General features: G+C 35.0%; 1 protein-coding gene across 3 annotated transcripts in view; it reads left to right on the top strand.

Annotated features, from left to right (window-relative positions):
• The window catches only part of FBXL13 (F-box and leucine rich repeat protein 13), a 98,732-nt gene that overhangs the window by 61,687 nt on the left and 20,460 nt on the right, over window positions 1–16,585 (top strand). For all 3 annotated transcript variants that reach the window (XM_062581642.1, XM_062581648.1, XM_062581657.1), the window contains 5 exons: window positions 3,863–3,961; window positions 4,651–4,768; window positions 4,931–5,093; window positions 7,621–7,740; window positions 9,327–9,453. In XM_062581642.1, the coding sequence (XP_062437626.1) occupies window positions 3,863–3,961; window positions 4,651–4,768; window positions 4,931–5,093; window positions 7,621–7,740; window positions 9,327–9,453 (627 nt within the window). The remainder of the gene's footprint in view (window positions 1–3,862; window positions 3,962–4,650; window positions 4,769–4,930; window positions 5,094–7,620; window positions 7,741–9,326; window positions 9,454–16,585) is intronic.

Below are 16,585 nucleotides of genomic sequence, written 5' to 3'. Positions count from 1 at the left end.
ATTGAGATTATAGAACTAAAAAGGAGACTATGGTGAGAAATATTTTCAGTTAAATTAGAAATATGGAGATTTTCAAAGATTTCTTTGAAAAATTTTTGGGGGATGCCAAGATCTATGGCCTACTGATTTTCAGACTGGAACTATTCTGGCCCAAAGAACAGCCTATCTGTTGCTGTAGCTTACAACAACTGGCTGTGATTCTTAAGAGATCGCAAGTTACTGGGAAGTAATAAACATGACCCTTTCCTTCCTTGATGTGCTGCACTCATTGTGGGGTATCAGAGAAGCTATTGACAAATGTGTAGGCTTCACCAGCTTTCACTATCTGAGAGTTCCTCCAGCTCTGGCTTCATCGGGAGAGTTCTCGTTTTGGCAGCTGCTGTCAAATTGTGGCTTCTTCACACATATCAAGCAGCACAAAAAGGAGAAAGTCTGAGCCATGCTCATTATTTATTGAAGCAGTTGTTTATAATTCCCAGTTACAGCCTCATGTAACTGAGGAATACTTTATGATAAGGTACACCCACACCATTCTGTATTTTTAGTACATTTTAGTATATTTTTAAGAGAAAAGGGGACAGTCTTTATGTTTTAGACTGGGAACTTCTCCCAGAGGAAGAATTGTTTTTTTATATAGGACCATCACAATGACTTCAGATTCTCTACATGAAAAAATAGTACATTAGTACTACATAGTACATTTATAAAATGATCTTATTTAGTTATGCAGCAAAAAGCTGTTCAGCAGAATTTTACCGTATCTAAGGCTCATGACGACCTTCAGAGCATTCTGCTTCATGATTGGTTGAAGAAGGAAGTTTAAGTAAGATTTTACTGATCCAAGGCAAAGAATGCAGTATTAAATTCCATAGGTATCTTGATGTTGATTCTCTGGTTAAGTTTTTGGCTCTTGAGGCAATCTATTAAGCATGTTGAAATGCTTGGTTGAGTACTAGTTATTTTAAGAAAACATATGCAAAATTTTTTACATTTTACAAGGTTGCCTGAAGTGTGCCTAAATAATCAACAGTGCTTTAGAAAAGAAATTCAAGATTATGATGACATTATTTCGCGTGTAGAGAAATATAAGACAAATACATATGATAATGCAGCAGTATTCAAATGTAGACCAGCATAATGCTCATCTGAATGCCTGTTTCACATTTGAGCATCCTCAAGCTGATGGCTGAGATTCATTATCAAGCTTTAAGTTAAAAAATACTTTCCCCTAAAAATTAAGATAAAATTAAAAGCAATCTGTACAGTGGTATTTTTTGGCTCTCATGGAGTAAAACACTAAATTGCTGCTATTTATGATATCAAATTGCTTTGTTAAGCAATTGTTAAGCAAAGAGTGCTTTTCCAGAGAAAGATATTATAAGTCTTTTAAACTGTGGTTAACTTTAGTCTGTGTAACTCTGGGCTGACCTATCTTAGGATATTTCCTGATCTTCATTTGCTAAATAGACATCTTAGGGATTAACAAATTGTGATTGATTATTTTAGAAGAGTAAAAACCTCACATTTGTATGTAAGAGGTGAGAATGCAGAACAAATTCCAGTCTTCTTTTCAAAGGCATCTTGTTCAGATTATGATGGACAGTATTGCAACAACAAACTAGATGATGTAACATCCCCTCTCTTGGGAATGCTTGATCTTTGGCACAAATGGATGAAAAACAAGACTCGATTACCAGAAATTCACCTCTCACTGAAATGTCTGGAGAGCATTTTATGTCACTTTACCATGTTAAACTACTTGGTGCTTGTTGGGGAAATGTGCTGTCTTCTGCTGTTTCTGCTGCTTGAGAGCCAACAATGAGGAGGCCTATTGCACAGTTAGTCAAACTCCTCTTTGAATGAATTATTTTGCCATCTTAAAGTAATTAGTGCTTCTTGGCCAGCAGAAAATTGAGATTTTCTGGTATGTCCCTCAGGCAGCTGCTTGTGTGATGGCCACAGCTCAAGTCAGTCTCTTTCATATATATAGGAAGTTTAGGAATGGGAAATTGGCAATAGGATTAGATTGTCCTACACCTCAAGAAAGACCAATAGTGAGTACAAAATTTTAGAACGTGGATTACCACATCATATTCTCTCCTCCGAACTAGCGTCCATCTTTTCATGCCAGCATTCTACCTTCTCATGATCACTACTAGCTGGAGAGATTACCTTCACCATAGTAGCTCTTCACTTGTACTGGTTGTTTGACAATCATTTGGACCTAGCCATCCTATCTATACTGATGGTTGAGATCTGCCGTAACATCTGCAGATCCTCTACTGATGTGTTATCCACATCAATCTTATTCCCAAGGTTATGGTAGCTTTTCATCCAGCAGACATTTACAATAGACAGTTGGAGAGAGTGTGAGTGCTTGGAATGCACCAACAGGCTCTGCTTACTGTGACTAGCTTGTAACCATATTTCTCTATACTTCTTCTCTGGAGCCTTCTCCCTGCCACCCCTACCCTATTTCCTCCTGGCATTTAGTTCTTTTCACCTCTCGCAGCTCTTTCTTACGATATAGCTGTTTTCAGAGCAGCCTGATCTGGGGTTACACAGCTACACTGCATCAGACCTTACCTTGAACATAGGCACCTGACAGAGGGTACTTGATGGGCTTTACCTCACTGTGTTGCCTATCAGATATTTCCTGTGTTATTTGTAGAGTTATCACTCTCTCATTTTGCAAGCTGTTACAGAAAGCTATAGAAAAAATGTTGATGCTACACATGCCCTGAGCGTAAAACACGTGGGATTTTTGCATCCACAGTGCTAGAGTGCCAGTGCATGTTTTATAAGCCATATTGTATTCCACCTGTTTGGACATGAGTCAGGCACAAACACTTCATCCTAACAACACAGTCCATAGGCAGATAACTAGTTCCCCTCTATTGCTGCCACCCTCCAGTGCAAGGGAAAAAGTGCAAAGAATGCCACAATCCCCTGTGAAAGAGGGGACATGTAACATCAAAATACAAATCTAAAGGCAACTGTATGTAAAGAATCTGTTAAAAAGTCTATTCCATCCTGAAAAATAAAGAGCAAGCTAACTTGACCATAATTAAAAAACATCACACACTCTAGCCAGAATTTAGTAGACAGTATATCCTGGCCGTAAGTTAAAAGATGTAATATTCTGCCAGAAAATAAATGGCAGTAAGAGGTTTACAGGTCAAAGGACCTCTCTGTATGCCCAAAAGTAAACTGATATTTCTGGAATTTGGGCAGCTGAAAGGTTCCCTAGATGAAAGCCTTGCTGAAGTCAAGGTAGACATCATCTGCTGCTCTGGGGGCACACAAAACGTAAATAGAAGAATTAAATTACTAGGTAGCTCCTTAGCATGGCATGTAAAACACAATGCTATCAGTAACATACTTTGATGTATATAAATTAGGAAAAAATTATTAAGCTGTTTTACCATGGATCTGGAAAAAATAATTAAGATATTTTACCGTAGTATGGATTCAAACCTTGCTTCAAACTAGATGTGAGCATGTGCCACATCTGAATACCTCATCATAAAGTAGGCAAAGCAAACGTAGCAGGATGTGTCAATGACATTCATTACTGCTCCCATAAATGGTGTTGACTTTGGAAACTGCCATTCCCTATTCTTGCTTGCTTAATAATGACCCATTCGTAAAACAGATACTGGCTATGGATAATGTTCTTCAAATATTCGAATAATATGCACAGCTCATGGTCTCTTCTTATTTTAATGGGCCAAATTAATACATTTCCTGATAAGTGAGCATCTAGGTACAAATGATTTAAAACCATTGAACATATCTCAAGCCATTCCTGTATCGTTTTTGCTAAGCTTATTAAGACACAAATGTTTTATTTCTTACTCAGATTTCCGTTGATGGCTTCAGAAATATTGCCAATGGCTGCAGTAGGATTCAGGATTTGCTAATCAATGATATGCCAACTCTAACCGACAGATGTATTCAAGTAAGAAATAGAAAATAAATCTGTGTTTTGAGAACATTTCTGATACTTGAGCTGGGTTATCCTGTCTACCAACTTTAAGGAAAGTTATACACATACAGTTTAGGGGAAAAGTTTCTCTCCTAACAAATTTTGAAAGTTGTTATCTACTTATGTTTACAAATCTTGTTAACAGTCATTTTCATAAACTTTCAAGTTTCCTTTCTCCTTTTCCCATGTAACTATAACTGAAATTAATTTTCCAGTTTATAAATGAGAGTTACCCATTCTTTTATATGTTAAATATAATATATGGGAACAACAGTCTGTTACTGATTATTGCACAGAACTCCCCATTCAGTAATTAGTCTGCATAAATATGTAAAGTCTAATTGGTCCATGGTACAGGTAAAGTTTTTTCAGGCTTCTGCAAAAGTAATTATTAACTAGATCACTGATCTTAGGTGTCAGCCATACTTCATGACTCCAGTTGCTTACTTCTTTTTCTTGTATTCTCAATGATAATAAATACATATAGAATTTCAGTTGATTTTTTGTTTAGTACTCACTGTCTAGAAGTTGATTTGGAAAATGGATTATAACCTTGTAAGAAATTATAACATTAAGCATTATATGCAGAACAATTGCTGATTTTTTGTTGTGTAACGTAGCACAGCTATATGAATGTTTATTTTACCTTTTTCCCCTTAAAGGCTTTGGCTGAAAAATGCCAGCAGATTATGTCTGTTGTCTTTCTTGACTCCCCACATCTATCTGATACAACTGTTAGAGCCCTTGCTGAATGTAAACTTGTCAAGGTCAGCATTGAAGGTTCGTATAATATTTAACAAAATTATTTGAATTACATATTTTAAAAAATCATCCAATTCTTTTGAAGTCAGTAACAATCTTTGAACTAATTTCAGTGGGTATTTGGATCAGGCCTATAACGTCCAGCTAATGTGTAACTTGCATCTTTGCATATTTCAACAGGAAATAATCGAATTACTGATTTAAGTTTCAAGTTGATGAGTAAATACTGCCCGTACATCAGGCATATCCATATGGCTGATTGCCAGAAGATCACAGATGCTGGTCTTAAGATGATTGCACCATTGAAGTATATTCTTGTCCTGAATTTAGCAGACTGCATAAGGTACTAAATTATATCTAGTTTTCTGTAAACCATTTAAAGGATTTTTAGGAAAGATAATTATATTCCTAGTAAATCCTTTTAGCATATCTTTCAGTTTTAAAAGTAAGTTCTTACAATTTTAAGACATATATGGGGCAGGTTTAGCTCAATTGGTTAGAGTGTGGTGCTATTAATGCCAAGGTCGCAGGTTCAGTCCCTGTATGGGTTATGCTGAGGGTTGGACTAGATGATCTGCAGAGGTCCCTTCCAACCTTACCATTCTATGTTTCTATGATATATCTCAATATTTAAAAAATACTGTATGCATTTAGCTTTTTGCTTCTGTAACATATTTTCAAAAATCCATTCACTGATGAAGAAAAAAGCCCCAAATATTTTAAAAACAATAGACCTGTAAAATAATACAAAGAAGCTAGAATTACTGCTTATCTTAAAATTTCTGAGGTCATACTAAATTTTAGGGATTTGGCTTTCATATGTATCTAAACTACTTTTAGATACTACTTCTTGATGCTATATAAAAATCCAATAACATTTCTTGTAAATGCACTGAGAAGTGCTGGAGTAATACCGTGACATCATGATGGTAGTTCAGTTGTGCAGATGGGACAGCTGCCTGAATTTTCTGGTTTAACATTTAGATGGCTGGATTTTCCAGTCCGCTAGCCAAGTGGCTTCATGGGGTCTGAGTGTGCATTTGTACGTGTCCGCTGTCTGAAATGCTAAAGAATTGCTGAATTCCCTTAACAAAACTTTTAAAGCAATTATAAAGCTCTTGTAAAACTCTGTAGTATTTTTTAATACTTTGGCAGACATTTGTAAAAGCTTTAGCCTTAGCAAAGTTGTAGATTATAACAAATCTAAACCTTCTAAAGAGTTTATTTCAAGAAAAGAGATATAAGTCTACAAAAGAAATTACTTGTGTTTATGTCTCTCTTGTTTGGGCAGTATGTTGCTCTAAATGTTGCCTTGTGTATTAGAAAAAATTAGGTATTTCTCAGAAGTCAAGGGAAGCAGCATACAAGCAATAGAATCTAAGAACAGATTTTTGAAATGTTTATCCTATGTGATCTTAATCTTCTTGATCAGTTTCTTCTTTTCATTGAGATTTTATCTTAGGCTAAGAGTTTAACTCCTTCTAAACTTTAAAATCCCACAGAAAATTTTTTGAGAAATGAAAGAATTGGAAGGTGGTTAAAAATAGGCAATGTAGTGACTCAAAACATACCCTTGGTATGGTTTTCTGATCTAAAGTATGTTGTTATCTTCCTTGTGTATAATGTTCCAAGTAAAGCAGTGTGTGATCTGTGTTTTTGTATAGTTAATATCAGTTGACTAGAGAAACTCAGCATGTGTATGCACTGCAGAATTATTTCAAAAGTTATGTGACTTTTTCAGTCCTCAAGCCTAGAATGCCTGTTGAATCTATTGTGTGGTTTCTTTTTAATGTAGTTGGCTATATTGTCAGACCATGTGTTCATTACAGACTTAACGCAACTTAACTATTCTCAAGGTATATCTCTCAAATTCATCTCTTTTGAATGAAAAACAACTGTTTGAGTTATTGCAGAATGATTGCTTTAGCAGTTTGTGAATTATAACTTCATCTGAAGCCTGTGGTCACACTACAAGGCTCTGTTCAAGTTGCCGTTGCAGTATCAGTGCTATTCTTCCCACATTTCTAAGACTTTTGGGGATTTGCAGTGATTTCTTGTGCTGCAGCAAACTCTATGAGCCAAAATATGATTCTTTCCCATTAAACGCCCAGATAATTTGTTTGTCCATCAGGGAAAATGGAAGAAATATTGGAAATTCTTTGGAAAGCTAAGCATACAAGTGATATTAAACAGGCAGAATGTCAAGAGTTATGAACATTATTTAAGACCCAAGTTGTAGTCAGCATGCAAGGGCTATAAGCTTGACTGAAAGATTTTCTATCTTTCTAATCTATATAACCTTTGTACATGTTATGAGTTGGAGATTTGTGTGTGTGACATGCAATGGGTTAAGTGAAACATTCAGAGAAAGAACTCAGGTTAACTCTTCAGTCAGTGCATATATGCAGAATAACTACTACCTACATGTACTACATATGTGTTTTGCTTGTGTATTAGAAGATCATTTTTCTTTTAAATTATCTCCATTACTTAAATTAACAAAGACATTCATACAAATGTTGCTTTGAAATGTTTAAACAGATTTTGGTATTTTCTGGATGTTTTCCATGCTCTGTCTTTTGGGGTCTTACAGTAACTCAGTACTGGATTCTAGTGGAAGTTCTCATAACCTCCAGCAGACTTTTTTTTTAGAAGGTTCTGGCTTTCAGCAGTTACAAAGAGCATCTTTCTAATTGAACCATTAATTCTTCTGATTCCATTTTGGGTTTAAAAGATAATTTATGAATATATCAATATTAATTTCTGCTTGTTTGCAATGTAGGCTGCTGAATCAAATTGTATGTTGAACTCTAGGGAGTACAAAAAAGTGCATATTTTGAATTTGAATATTGCTTGTACTTCTATTTTAGAGTCGGTGATGGAGGTATAAAGCCATTTGTAGAAGGTTCTTCGGGTGCTACTCTAAGAGAGCTGAATCTGACTAATTGTATTCAAGTCACTGATGCTTCTGTCGCAAAAATTGCACAAAGGTACCATAGTCCAGTATAGTATTGTGGTATAAGTAGTTGCTAGGCTTTTCATATATTTTTAATGTTATGGTTCCCAATATGTTAACGGTTAAAATTATACAGCCCATTACATGTAGAAAATTGTGCTAGATAAATTGCTTGTCCTTTTTGGCCTTGTAAATCTATTATAATTATCCATTGTATGAGAAGGAATTCAACAATATAAAAATGGAAACTTGAAAAGTCTTAATTTTAGGAAAAAATTTTAAATGATTGTTGTCAGTTACAAAATTGTTTTGAATGATTAGTATGTCAAAGGCACATTTTTGTAAACTCATTAAATACTCATGTCTGAACAAGCGAAAAGGACTTTGCTGCTAAGCCTCTTCACCTTCAGTTCATCAGCAGGGGCATTGGCATTGACAATCAAAAGATCATTTTTAAATTGCAGGAGAAGATTTGAGCCAATCTGCCCACTCCTTACTAAATCTGGAGCAGGCCCATTGCTTATGCTTTAGTAACGATAGTGGTGAACAATTGTAGCAGTCCGTGCATACTTTTGGGTAGCATACTGGCTGGACTTATGGCTTACTACTCTATTAAATACCAAAAGAGTTATTTTGATTGTTTACAAATAAGTTCTTAACTCCTTTTGGTCTTAGAAAGCATCTACCCACCAGTGAGAAGGATTTAATGTAGTGTTGTTATTGTGGAAAAAGATGTGAAATCATGTTTCGGAAAAATTGTATATGCTCTAATAGATTTCAGATCTACTTCAGAAGAATTAGCAAGGTCAAGAATGACCTAATAATATAGTTTATTGGTCATATAGTCTAGTCTATATATAGTCATATAGAAGTCATATATTCGAAATACGAAGAAAATTTGGTTTTCCTTTACAGAAACACTGAATATTCAGTTTAAGGACTTGATATTTTGGAACTTTTTACGTGACTTTGTATGAGCTTATGACATTAATATGTAGTGATTTGTCAACAGAAAATAGTACCAGAGAAGGAATGTTCTAAAATTGTTATTTATGTTTTTCTACTCAACATGAATTGCTGCCATAAAGGTTCAGAAAGTATTAGAGATTGAGGATTTGATCTTACTGATGGAGTGTTACCCTTAATAAGGCTCTCAGCACAGATGCACTGTTTGAGGAGTCACATTTCTTGGGTCTTCTGCTTCAATTATTGGAATACATAATTTTACATGCTCACTTAAGCAGAAAAATTCAGTCTTCCTTTTCTGGCCAGTGTGTGCTGATTGGCAGAGTCTGGCAATGTCTTCATCTGCCCTATGCCATTCTTTGCATAATTGCATTTGGATGCGAGTACAGCCACAGAGTCCTGAATTCTGTGGTTGTAGGGAGCTTTAAGGTTCCCTGTGCAAGATAGAAGAGATTTAGAGATAGGGAAAAGTAAGGCAAAAAACTAATTAAAAATATATATTTTTTTTGTAATACATCTCCTTGATTTCTGTATTTTGATGTAATGTGATTGCTATTCATGGTTTGTAATATTTGTAATAATTTCCCAATAATTTTTGTTACCTTTCCGTAACAAAAGTAGATATCTGACATTTCTGTTTTTTATTTAATTTAGATGTCGTAATTTGACCTACCTAAATCTGCGTTACTGTGAAAATGTGACTGATGCTGGCATTGAAGCTTTGGGAAATATGCCTTCATTGATATCCATTGATATCTCTGGAACCAGTGTATCAGATATGGTATAAATATGCTAAAGAATAATAAATGTGTTTGTTATCTATCTAGGCTTTCTGAAAACAATACAAACAAAATCCAAAATCTGAACAATTCTCACATTGGACAGTTCTCACCTTAGAAAGAGAGAAAGAGAAATCAGCAAAAGGAGGGAGTTTGACTGCTGTGAAACTGATTTGAAAAAAATACTGATTAAATAGAAATCTTTTGCCCCAGGATGATTAGATGTGAGGGAAACTGAAGGACTGATATTTTGAAATTTTAAATTTGTAAAAACTATGTTTTCCATAAAATAGATTTTATGATGAAAATCCTCTAATGGATTTATGGAAATGGCTTTATACTGTGGTCCAGGTCATGACTGCTAGTGAAAGAAATGCTAATAAGGTATCTTCAAAGCGTCAAGTCGCTAAGACTGTGGAAAGTGCCATAGCAAGTGTGGGAGCCAGGTTAAACCTCACAGGCCTCCACATAAGATGTTCTTGGCAAATCCTGTTTTGTGCACAGCATGTAGAGCCAGATCTGCTCTTCCTTCTACATTTGAGGCAAACTCTTCTCACTGAACACAGAAATGTAGGAGAAGCTTCATGAAAAAAACTTACTATATAGAATATTTATCGGTCACTGCTCAAACACAATTCTGACCCATAGTTTCATTGTTTGGCTCTAACACAGACTTTGTTCAAACGTAATTAAAAGCCTTTATCTTTCATGGAGGCATAAAAATAGAAAGTAAAACTAAGCTAAATAAAGAGGGCTAGGAAAACAAAGAGGATTTAATTTAATGTGTGTCATTAAATCATTGTTGATATTTTTTATAGTATGGTTTAGCTGAGTGAAACTTACAGCACCGAGAATAACCATTCCACAGGATTTCAATGTAAATGTTTTCTTTGTCTACCACAGCTAGTTTTTTAAAATACTGTGTTGCTTCTTCTTGTAGTTTTCAGACAGCACAACCCATGCCCTCGGCAATAATCCAAGCGCTTTTGCTTACATTGCTTTTTTTAAGGCATTGAGTTTCCTCCCTCCCACAAGACAGATAAATTAACTTGGAAATTGACCGTTAATCATTCTTGTAATTTTTGACCTAATTGCTGGTACTGACTACAAAACTGTCACGTTTTTGCTGTTTGCTCTGCTTAAATATATAACATTCACATATGCGTAATAAATAACTTCTTAAATGTTAAGACATCATTTGAAGAAAGGAAATCTTGCAGTCTGCTTTATAATAAGCTTCTTTTGTGTGCTCTGCCTTTATTTTGTGCATTTTTATTAGACAGTGCAGTAATCAACATGATTTTCTTGTGCTGATGAGAAATTATAACGTTCATATTCTTTCCTATAGCCTGTGCATTAGACCTCTGTTGCTTTTACTGTCCTGCTATTTGGAGTTGCATATGTGAAGCATGTTGAGTGTGCAACATAGTTCTGCACTGCACAAGAGAATATTCCTCCAAGTTAGTATTTCAGGTGAGGGCAGAATCATTCTGCCTAGCAAAGGCGAGCAGAATTTATTGCAATCAGGATGTCGTAGATCTAAGTGAAGGACAGTGGGAGAAAGTAGATCAAATTTTCTTACAGATTTGTGCCTTATGGATTACTGACTTAGTGTCAGTCAAAGTGAAAACTTTTTCCACTGTTGGTGCCTTCCACTTCTGTAGTTTCTCTGGTGCCTAAAGGTGAAATGTTCCTACTGCAGCCTGTCTTTCATTCGGGAAAGTTGTTGCATTTTGAAGAAATATGTTGACACTTAGAATTGTCCCTAACAAGAGATTTTATTAGTTTAGACAAATATTTTCAGTTTAGACTCACATATAGTTGCATTTAGACTCACAGTAATAAAACAATGTAGTTCTAATAAAAATATTGCTATTCTCTCCTATGTTTGGAGAATTTTATCATCCTTGTTCTGAGCCTAAAGAAAGACTGGAAATTGAATAAAAAATAATTATTGTGTATATTAGAATTTTGGTATTCTATATAGACAGTTATGCATTTTACGTAAAAACTCTCTAGGCAAATTTGTGAGCAGAGTCTACATTAAGACAAGTAATTAATCACATGCTTAAGATTCTATGTATGGTTAAGTGTCTTATTACATAAAGATCAAAGACTATTGGTTAACAAAGCCAAATATCATCCAGTGAAGAGAATATCGACGTTGTGCATATGATAGATAAGTGGGATACGAGGTAAGTTCTTTTACTTGTCTTAGCGCTTGGACTGTATTGCTCTTATTCATATAAAATACATTAACAATTAACATTTCTTTTGAAGAACTCAACATCCATTATGATAGTATCAAGGAAGTATCTGATCTTTTTAAACTGTTTATAATGCCAGTTCCCTAACTGTAGTATTGCCTAACTGTATCTGCTGTACTTTAAAGAAGTGGAACTCCGTCTTTCTGTTTCTCTCATTTTCCCTCTGTAGGATGTGAGAATTAAAGTTATTTTTCTCCTGCCCTTTTATTCTCTTGATGTGCAGGCTTTAAACACTTCATGCAAATGTAAGCCATAGCTTAACATTCTTCCATATAGGTTTTCTACTAAAAAGAATGTCAGGATATTTGATATGACAAGTATAAGCATATCTCAGCCCTAGGATATACAAACAATCTCTGAAAATAGTAAGATATGAATATATATGAAGTCTATATATAATTCTTATTCTTTTAGTTTACCTTTCAAAAAATATTGATTCTTTATTAAAAATTGAAATGATTTTGATAAATAATACACACTTTAAAGTCTCAGTAACTTTTTTTAATAGTGGGAAAGACAGTTTTATTTTATTTCTATTTTTATCATTTCCTAGATACTAGAAGTATGTTTCTTAGAGTTATAAACAATTTAAAACAGAGACTTAGAAATGGCAAGATTTGCAACCTTAGTTATATTCTTTCTTTTTAAAACAAGCACATGATGATGCAAAAATATATAGTTATTTGAAAAAATTACCTTTAAATTCTTCCAGAGATTTCCCTTTTTTCCAACTAGTGTTCCATCCATCATTGTTTTCTTTCACCTTTTGCTCTCTTAAGCTCCTTGGAATAGAGACCATAAGATTTGGGGATTTGAGCTGTGAGTATTTAAAAGATTTCTATGATTTAATAAATAATATTGTAATCACAAATCATATTGATATTGTTGTAAAGACATATAAAATATTTGCAAAGTTTTAAAACTTCTGTTACTGAGATGAGCACACTTGCACTTAGGGCCAAAACCTATATGCCTTTCTTATAAAAGCAGTCCCAGTGACTGAGTAGAACTGCTTCCATGAATCAGAGAAGCAGTATTAGCTATAAGCTTTAGTCTCATGCTTTCCATAATTTTGTTAAGATGTCTTAAATTTTTTTCTGAGGTCTGTGTGGTATGGCTTTGGCAACTTTGCTCCACATCTGAGAATCTGAAAGTGCGAAGCTTCCTGGCTATCCTCATTCTGACACCAATTGCTAATGCCTATGGCGTGGACCACCCTCTTCATGGGAGATATACATACATACATACATATATATATATATATATATATATATATATATATATATATATAAATGTTGGGACATGTGCAGAAAGTGTCTTAAGCAGGATTCAGACAGTTAGAAAAAGCATAGCAAAGAACAATTAAAGGAATTGTTAAAGTAAATTCATTGACTCCTGACAAATACATATGATCTAGCAATAAAAACAAAAGACCAGTTTTGCCCTAAGTAGACTTTGGGAAACCTACATTAAGATCTGTGGTGAATTTTGTACAGTATACCAATAAGAGAGAATAAACTAGCCTAAAACATAAAAAAATAGGTAAACTGTTTTAAAAACTGAAAGAATCTTGATACACTTTTAAAAGGAAATTGAGTATATGAAGAAATTTTCTGCCACAGCTGTTTCTACATTTTCTTTCAGTGACTCCTGTGCATGAAATTCTCTCTCTTGTTATAATCTAGGGCCCCATTCTGTCTTTTGGCTAAAATGCCTCCTGAAGACTTATCTGTGGCATTAAGGCAGTCGCCGGTTGTTTGCATGCTGCCTATATGTAGTTACTCTTTAGCTGAGGATAGTTTATAATCATTAGAAATGCTGCAGTAGAGGTTGTATGGGAATATGAACAGTTAATCCTACTTTCTTTTATGATGTGTTTGTACACAATGATTCTGTGATCATGGCTGGTCCTGAAGGCCAGGCTGGAACATAAATATTCACTAGTATTTTAATAATAAGTTGCTAAATAGATCCTGAGGGGAAAAAAAGTTACATTTTTTTCTTCCCAGAGTTATTTGCAGTAAGTGCTTTGTAACATCAGTGGATTGCAGCTTTATGGTGACTTGAATCCGCAGCCTGGTGCCACATTTTGATGTTAGACCAGTAGGACTGAGGAAGCACTTTGTAAAGGATGAGAAGAAAAAGTTATTATCAGGTCTACTAGGCAGAAACAGCAAGAGACTGTAAAATTTGATTTTCAAAGAAAAGTGAGTGACAGATCACACACAGGAAACACATTCCCAAGGCAAGGAAGAGGAAATAGTAAAATATATTGAATGAGATCTAAATTCAGATGTTTGCAGTCTTGTTTGCTCGGGGGAATAGTGAAAGAGAGAATGTGCCCTGAAGATCTGGAAGCTTAGATCTGCATAGAAATAGGAAATACTAGCACTTAGAGAGTCATTACAATTGATGCCAGATGTGCTAATACCTTTAATCCCAACTGAAATCAATAGCAATTAAAAGTAGTCAGCAATGTTGAAAATTGTACTCAATTTTTTTTAGAGAATGTTTTGTTACAGTAGAAGCTATGCCGTCTGAGCTTAGTATCAAGAAATATTTGCAACTGTATTTCATAAGTTATGATTGGTCTAGCCACAAATGGTTGGTGAGGTATAGGAATTAACTTTGGCGTGCATTGCACAGGAAGTTATGCTGGGGGATTTCTACAACTGCAAAAAACATGTCTTTGCAGTTCTTGTAACCAAGTCTGACCAACCTTTCCATGAGCTCAAGTATTGGTAACATTATAGCTGCAATAGCTAACACCATTGTGGATTATTTGCTTAAGGACTTACCAATTTTCCAGAAGGCCTTTGCTATCTGACACTGAGCTTTATTCTGACACATATGTATTGTTAATAGCATCTGTTCTAGCTAGTGTAAAACTAGTTTTGGGTACATCTGAGTGTGTTGCAGTTGTGCCTTCGATTACAGCACTTACTCTAGATAGTCTTTACAGATCACTCTGGCTTTGGTTAGCTATTCTATATTTGAAGCCATCCTTCTTCTTCAAGTACTTAGATGTAGGTACATTCACTGTGTGGGTCTCAGTATATGACAATTTTGCCTCCATCCTCTGACATACCATGCACAGGTCTATAAGGGCTTATACCCTGCCTTTGGAGAACTGTGATTCCATTCACTGAGCCCAAAACTTTTTTTCTGCTTTAGCCACTGTATCCCCTGCTTAGAGAACTCTCTCTCTTTCCCTTCTATCCCCTCCGTAAAATTCTGTCTCCTCCACAGAACATGATCTTATATGATCTAGATTTAGAAGCTGCTTCTCTACTTTCAGCATTGACACCTTCTGCCTTGGAGAAAAGAATAGCACAAATGTGTGCTGTTGTTTTTTCAAGTCCAAGGCATCAGTCGCTAGTAGTCTTGAGGCTGGAGTCCCCTCCGTTGAGCTAGACAGTATTTCAGTCATAGATCCCATGATCATCACATCTGAATGATGGCCAATACAATGTCTATACCTAGTATGTAAAAGCAAAATGTCACTGTATGATGTGAGGTACATTCTTCCCTTCCAGTAAGTGCTTGATCCATGGAACTGGTGCCTGTGTAGCTAATCTATGCAGAAATTGGAACATTTTAGAGGATGAGCTGAGTCATTTGTAATTAAATGATTTGCATATAGAAGGTGGAAGATGCCTCTAAAGAACTATCTTCCAGTACTGGAGTCACTTTGAGGTCAATCTGTTTTATTTGGGGAATGAACGAGAAGTGACATCTGTATTTGTCTGGAACATAAAGACAAAGAAAGATACATTACAGATGCTGACCTTTAAGGTTACAAAGAGATATGTGAACCAAAATCTCAGAAGTTGAAAAAAATATAGCACGTGGTTATTGTTAGTGAGAGAGAATACATTCATTGCAGTCTGCAGTTGAAAGGCACAGCTTGGCAGCTTGTGGACATAAATAATAAAAAGTTGTCCTTTGGTATGCCATAGCCTCAGATGACTTTTGGCTGTAGGAAGTGAAGACCCTCACCAGCTGGTACAGGAAATGATCACTTTCTCATCTACAAAAACAAAACCTATATGAACTAATAATAAATGATGCTCTGCACATGACTGTATGTCTCAAATAATGAAGTAAATGAAACATGATGAAAATACGTAACTCAATCACTTGAAAAAAATCAGCTATTGGAGAAGACTAAGAAATTTCTTTTCAAGGTGTTTTCTAAATTAGAAGTACTAATACATGTGCTGTACAAAAGATGTAGGACAAAGTCTTCCCTTTTCTCCATGGCAATGAAAGATTTCTCCAAGATAGATGGGGTCATTTCTTTGTGTTAAAGAGGAAGGATTTTTTTAGAAGCACATTAGAGTAGGTGAACATATTCTGTATGCTGCATAGTGTCTGTTTTGCTAGCATCTATCTCCAGGAATTCCAATGATAATATGATAGTTCAGACCATATCTTTCACAAATGTCTGGAGGCTTAGTATAGAAGATAAAAGTCTCAGAAATAGGTCAGAATGCTGGGTGGGGATCCTTGACGTTGTTTATAAGGAAATACTTATGAATAAATCAGCCTAATAGAATTAGTGATAATTGCCTACTTTACACATATGGTAGATTTAAAAATAATAGTTAAAATTTTCATATAGATTAGATTTCATGTGTAGAACTTGGTTGAAAGGGTTTATTGTTAGAAAGGTAAAAGTTTCATAGTTTTTCTATGTAATTGACAATTAAATTCATACTGGTATTCCTTCCCTTTGACGGCTTCACTCTTTGCCACGTCAAATTTGGTCATATTAATGAAACATCTCAAATGAGCCCTTGAGTTTTATTGTAAAAAATAGTTGCACATGCTACTATGTAGATGTACTATAACCCAGAGTCACTGT

Source organism: Rhea pennata, chromosome 1 (assembly GCF_028389875.1).
Source record: "Rhea pennata isolate bPtePen1 chromosome 1, bPtePen1.pri, whole genome shotgun sequence".
NCBI classification, from domain to species: Eukaryota; Metazoa; Chordata; class Aves; order Rheiformes; family Rheidae; genus Rhea; species Rhea pennata.
Note: the sequence above shows the minus strand (reverse complement) of the source record. Positions and strands in the feature narration are given on the sequence as shown.